This window comes from Sorghum bicolor, chromosome 1 (assembly GCF_000003195.3).
Source record: "Sorghum bicolor cultivar BTx623 chromosome 1, Sorghum_bicolor_NCBIv3, whole genome shotgun sequence".
NCBI classification, from domain to species: domain Eukaryota; kingdom Viridiplantae; phylum Streptophyta; class Magnoliopsida; order Poales; family Poaceae; genus Sorghum; species Sorghum bicolor.
Window position 1 is genome coordinate 11,875,641 of NC_012870.2, and position 6,762 is coordinate 11,882,402.

Below are 6,762 nucleotides of genomic sequence, written 5' to 3' on the forward strand. Positions count from 1 at the left end.
GACAGGTCATCGATCCGGAGGTACTCCGTCACCCCAACAGGAGCTGCCCAGCCTCATCCCTTCTATTATGCTCCCCATGCACCCACCGAAGCATCCTTGGCTACCCTCACACCACCAGCCCCAACATTGCTGCCGCTGCCCATGTTTGCTCTCTGTGTTGTTGTACCTCAAACTGCTCCTCGCGCTCTGCATCTCGACCCTGCCCTTTGACTCCCTCAACTACAACAGTGGAGTGGGTCACGGCAAGGTACGTGGTGTGGCGTCGAGCGGAGGAACCTCGCCGCAAACGCGCTCCAGACACGAAGGCCGCTGCTCACTGCTCAGATTGCCACAATCGCACTAAACACTGAAACTGGCGGTGGGCGGAATCTGTCGAGTCATTCGGCAACAGGTACGTAGTAGTGTCTTCGTTGTGCAATGCTCATTGGGCAGGTATGTTGTATGCCTTATCAAAACTATTTTTTTCTCTATTTTATCAGATTTGGGGCTTAGTTTTTTTGGTAAAGAATCCAGGATGCCTTATCAAGTATCTGCTTATGATTTTCCTGCTATATATAAATACCTCTTTAAGCTTCCAACACAGTAACCATATTTGTGGCATAGTACCTGTTTCTATGGAAGGTGTATCTGTTTGTGGGAGAAATCAATTAGTAATTCGATTTATCATATACAAATTGTGTGACAGGCCAGGGGTTATGATTAGAGAAATTTTAGTCATTTTCAAATATTGTTGGAAATCAATTAGTATCCTGGTTTACTATGTGGGTCGAGGAAAATGAACAACCAACAAATTTTAGTCAATGCTTCTTTTATTTTATTTGAGATTTCAGTGATAAGCATCCAGCCTACCAAATCAGTCGTTGTCAAAACTCAAATTACATGATGGGTCACATATATGCTTGACAATTTGTACAGATGTCATTCAGAACTCAAAATTATTCACTTAATGCTAATGTCTGAAGTTGGAAATGGGATACGGTGCATGCTTAACGAAAACTGTAGGACACTTTTTAGATGCAAAGATTCTATATTGTATAAACCAATGGTTACTTGGTGTTTTTCCTCTTTTTTTCACTGGTACACACTGCTATCCGTCTTCTTATATCCATAGTCATGTCTAATAAATACTCTTGTTGTTTCTGACTGCCAGTAATCATATGAATACTTAATCTCTACACATACAGGTTAGTGCTAACTGTTTAGCTATGAAAACCCATTTTGTTGGTATAGCAGTTTGATCAATTTTTTTCAGAAAATGCCTAGAATCTATTCTGCTATGTAGTTCCCTTCTATGCTAAAAAAAGTGTCTTTGTTGAACTGGATAATGATAGGAAATAATCTAAGCTACTGTAGTTTTTAATCCAAACCAATATACTTTATAATCCTTTGCACGGTCTCCATATGAATTTTGGCAAGTTCTCCAACCATTGTGTGGTGCCTTCTACACATGCTAAGTCTCACGAATTGATTGATCTGCAGTTATTATGATGCACTTAACTACCTGATTTTTAGTGAAAGTTGATTCTAATCCTGTACATAATAAAGAATTGATCTGCAGTTATTTTTGTGTTGAAAAAGGAGCATTGTTTTCTCTGCTCAGTGTTTTGTGTTAACTTAAAACATTGCTCTCGTGGTTAAATTAATTATTTCAATCCCACTTTAACATGTCATATGTGTCAAAGTAATATTGAAGGGCGATCTCAAGAATCAGATCATGGAAATAGATGTTGGTTTTGATAGGTGATCTTAACAATCAGCTTGTGATAGTATTTAAATGTCATGATAATGCAACTTAATGTGAACTTTCAGCTTATAACCGCCCCCTGGATGATGCCATATGCATTGCGAAGGCTCTTTGCAACAATATTGGTTTTTTGTGAGCCCAGTAATGTCCTCGGATTATGGGAGAAACACAAGGATGCTATGTCAGAGGACTACAAGTGCAATAATCAATCCACCTTCATGGTGGAGCAGATGGTCCTCATAGATATTCGAAAGTTGCTACAATCAATGCAGAAGGATATAAAGTCATACCCACTTCCAGATATCGATGACACATATGACGCCTCCCATGATATTCCTAGAGAGATTTTTGAGGAGGCTAGCATTGAGGCTAACAAGGATGATGTGGCTCTGTTAGACACCCTTAATGAGGAGCAGTGGGCTACCTACGATGAGATTATGTCCTCAGTTGATACTAAACATGGGGGTCTCTTCTTTGTGGATGGTCCTGGTGGGACCGGAAAGACTTATCTCTATAAAGCACTTCTTGCTACTATACGCAGTCAGAAAAAGATTGTCGTGGCAACAACTACATCTGGTGTTGCGGCATCAATAATGCCTGGTGGTAGAACCGCCCACTCGCGCTTCAAGGTTCCCCTCACCCTCGATGATGGGGCCTTCTGTAGCTTTACGAAACAGAGTGGTACTGCCAAGCTACTTCGGACTGCATCCCTTATTATTTGGGACGAGGTGACAATGATGAAGAGGCAAGGTGTCGAAGCACTAGACATCAGTCTCCGTGATATAATGGACCAACCTGAGCTGCCATTTGGAGGGAAGACCATAGTGTTTGGTGGAGATTTTAGACAGGTTCTTCCTGTTGTTCGGAGAGGGTCGATGGCTCAGGTGGTCAGTGCTTCGCTACGGATGTCATACCTTTGGGATTGCATGCGCCATCTCAAACTGGTGCATAACATGAGGGCAAACAGTGACCCATGGTTTGCAAAATACTTGCTGCGCATTGGTGGAGGTTCTGAGGAGCGAATGGCGATGATGAAATCTGTCTTCCTCATGATATATGCATACTGCACATCGGAGAAGATAGTGACCTTGATATTCTAATTGATTGCATATTCCCTAACCTCAATGCAAATATGTCAAGCAAAGATTATATCACCTCTCGAGCAATATTATCAACGTGGAATGACTATGTAGATATGATTAATATGAAGATGATTAGTCGTTTCCATGGGGATGAGATGGTGTACCATAGCTTTGACTCTGCGGTGGATGATCCGCACAACTACTATCCTGAGGAATTTCTTAACACTTTGACACCTAATGGTCTACCGCCACACGTGTTAAAGCTAAAGATTGGCGGCCCAGTCATATTGCTTATGAACATTGACCCCGCCAATGGACTTTGTAATGGTACCAGGCTTATCATACGAGGGTTTCAAAAGAGTACCGTTGATGCAGAAATTGTGGTGGGACAACACGCTGCAAAGAGTGTTTTTCTGCCTCGCATACCCTTGTGTCCGTCGGACGACGAGATGTTCCCTTTCCAATTTAAAAGAAAGCAGTTCCCTATTCGGCTCAACTTCGCAATGACCATTAACAAGGCACAAGGGCAGACTATCCCTACTGTTGGGGTATACTTGCCAGAACCAATGTTCTCATACGGCTAATTATATGTAGCACTATCTAGAGCCACGGCAAGATCAAACATTAAGATCCTGGTCATGCCGCCTGTTGAGAAGGACGTGACCAAGGAGAAGGGGAAGAAGAAACCGACAAAGGATATAATCACAAAAAATATCGTATATAAAGAGGTTCCGACTAGATAAAAGAGGTAATGCACTGACACTTTTGCAAGATATCAACACTCTTTAGCTTTAAAAATTAATAAACTTTTATATACAGGATACTTCAAACTATAACTTCAACCATCTGCAGCAAGGAGTCAGACGCGGCATCTTGGACTTGAAATTTAGAGTTATATTTTAATTATCTTTTTTTAAGACTTATGTAATATTGTTATATATATATATATTTATATATATATATATATATATATATATATATATATATATATATATGGGTGTTTTTTATCTCCCATAGGTGGATAGCTGTATGCCTCTTAGATCTTAGGGCAGTCCTAATGGTGTATTTATGATGATTTCTATCCCTATTAATTATTATGACAACTCAGCTTTTTACTGATGTGGCACAAGAATTAACGCAGAGAGAGAGAACAGAAAATGGAGAAACGATTTCTACTTGTCCTCGCTAGAATCGACACTCGAAGAAACTGGGCAAACCGCGTTGGGGAGACTCTGGTAGTTTCTAGCGACCTCAGTCCGGATCCATTGCTCCGCCGTGGACACCGCCGCGTGATGCTAGATCCGTTTCCGTCGCCGGTGCTCCTATCGCCCTTGCCGCAGGTGCTCACACCGCTCCGGCTGCTAGATTTGCTTTGGTCGCCATCGGCGTGGAGCTCGCATGGACGGACGCTGGCCCGAAGCTCGTGTGTTTCCCTCCCTGTGCATGCCTCTCCTCCACTCCCATGGTGTTGGCGCTAGATCTCATGGCCGCAAACAGTATATTGTGCACACAAACTGTGACCCGCCGATGATGCTGCCAACAGGCAAAGCATGTTCTGGCCGATTGCCTTGACTACGCAGGCACCGTCGTGGAGCTTCGTCCGTGGCCCGATGCCGCCGCACCGCCCTCCTGATGGTGCCACACGTTGCCATGGACGTCGCGTCGACCATGAACACGCAGGAGAGCCGCCGTACCTTGGACGATGGGCAAGCAAACAATCCTTCCTTCCACGCGATGGAGCTGCTAGCTAGTTGTCGCTGTGTGGTAGAGATGGAGCTCATTCACTGCTTGGACACCCGCAGCAGAGGACGTTCCTTCCATGTAATGGAGCTGCTAGCTTGTTGCCCTGTGTGGCAGAGATGGAGCTCGTATGCTGCTTGGACGCGGACAACAGAGGACGAGAGAAACGAAAGAAAGAAGCCAAATGCGTAGAGAGAAACACAGTGAATGATTGGCTAGATTTTTAACTAGACTTTTGAAAGGTCCAAATGGCTAGAAGAGGGTGAATAGCCTATTTAGATTTTCTACAAACTTCAACTAGACAAGTTGATTAGTAAAACAAAAGGCGAAGCTATTCTAGCACTAGCAAAACTAAGCTATGCAAGCCACCTACACAAGTCTAGCAAGAAAGCTAAACACTAGTTACAACAAGAAAGCACAACAAGAAGCTTGCTACACTCCTAAACAAGAAAACTAAACTAAACAAGCTAAACAAATAGCAAGGTATACAAGTAAGTAAGGAGTGAAGAGTGATTGTTATACCAACGTTGTAGAGTAGAGATATATCCAACCAATCACTCACAATCACAAGAGAATCCTCGGCAAGAGATGACACAAGATTTTTTACCGAGGTTCACTTGCTTCCCGGCAAGCTAGTCCTCGTTGTGGCGATACACCCACTTGATGGATCACGAGCTAATTGGCAATCCAAAGCGAAACCCTCAGCGGGTGCCGCACATCCACTCACAAGATGGGGATCCTCCAAGCCACGAGCAATCCACTAGAGTAGCCAATTGCGATCTCCCGCGGGGAAGGCTCAAGGACCCCTCACAAATCACTTGGTGAGGCTCGAAACAATCTCCAATCACGAGCTCAACACCACCGCTGCTCCAAGCCGTCTAGGGCGTCGAGAAACACCCAAGAGTAACAAGAAATCCGCAGTAAACTCAAGAATCAAGTGCCACTAAATGCAACTCTCAAAGCAATGCACTTGAATCTCACTAGGATGAGCAATCAAGCAAGGGGATGAGTGGATGGAGTGTTCTCTAGCTCAATGTATGTCTCAAGTAATTAAATGTGCAAGAGTGAACCTCCCAAAGCCGGCCACCTTCTATTTATAAGCCCCTCAAAGAAACTAGCCGTTGGCTGTTTTCATTGGGCTGAAAACGGGGGCACCGGACGCTACTAAGTGAGCACCGGACGCTCGACCCCCTGCGTCCAGTGCACTGGTGTTAGTTTCTAACGGCTACCTGCAAAGCACCGGACGCTCTGCAAGTCCACATCGGACGCGTCCGGTGCACACCGGACTCATGCGCAGAGAGTTTGTCAAACTCACGACCTCACCGGACGCTGGGCACCGGACGGTCCGGTGCTCACCGGACTCGTGCGCAGAGAGGGTTGCAAAAACCCTCACACCGGACGCTAACCATCGGACGCTACCAGAGTGCGTCCGGTGCTCAACCCTAGCAGAGTCAAGCTCTGGCAGTACACCGGACGCTCGAGCTAGCGTCCGGTGCCTCCGCACTGAGCGTCCGGTGAGTGTTTCCAACTGAGAAACACTCCCGCGACTTCTCCAAAATTTCCCACTGGCGCAATAGAAAATATACACTTATTTTTTTCTCAAAAGCGCCGAAAGTGCATGTGTGTTAGCTTTTCACAAACCTCTCAACCCTAGGAAAACCACCTCCTTTGTAAATGTGCTAACACCAACAAGTGTCCACCGCCAAAGTGCATGTGTGTTAGCTTTTCACAAACATTTTCACCAAAGGAGTTAAGTTAGCACTTTACTAGATCCTAATGCATATGCTCAAGATATGGACCTAGTAGCACTTGATTCGAGAGATGACCGTGATTTCCCCTCTTGATAGTCGGCTATCTATCTTAAACCCGGTCAATTACTTCTCTACTCATCTTAGTCCGGTAAAAGTAAAACCCTATGTTTATACATTTGCCTTGATAACTTTGCTCCTCGTCTATCACCATGATCTTCACTTTATGTTTCATCCCTTTGTGATCATGTGGCCACCTTTCCAAGCCACCATGCACCTTCATCACATGTGTTGCTATGCCTAACTCAAATCACTTAAACACAAGGCATTAGCAACTTGGTGTCATTAATTACCAAAACTAAACTTGGGCTTTCAACTTTGGTATAAAATCATGCAATGAGAAAGACAGTTTCTTAGTCCGGTATTCTATACTATAGAAATTGTCATG

General features: G+C 44.2%; 1 protein-coding gene across 1 annotated transcript; it reads left to right on the forward strand.

Moving 5' to 3' along the window:
• On the forward strand, positions 1,924 to 2,844 carry LOC8057208 (ATP-dependent DNA helicase PIF2). Its single transcript, XM_002464083.2, has one exon. The coding sequence runs from the start codon at positions 1,924 to 1,926 to the stop codon at positions 2,842 to 2,844; it is 921 nt and encodes a 306-aa protein (XP_002464128.2).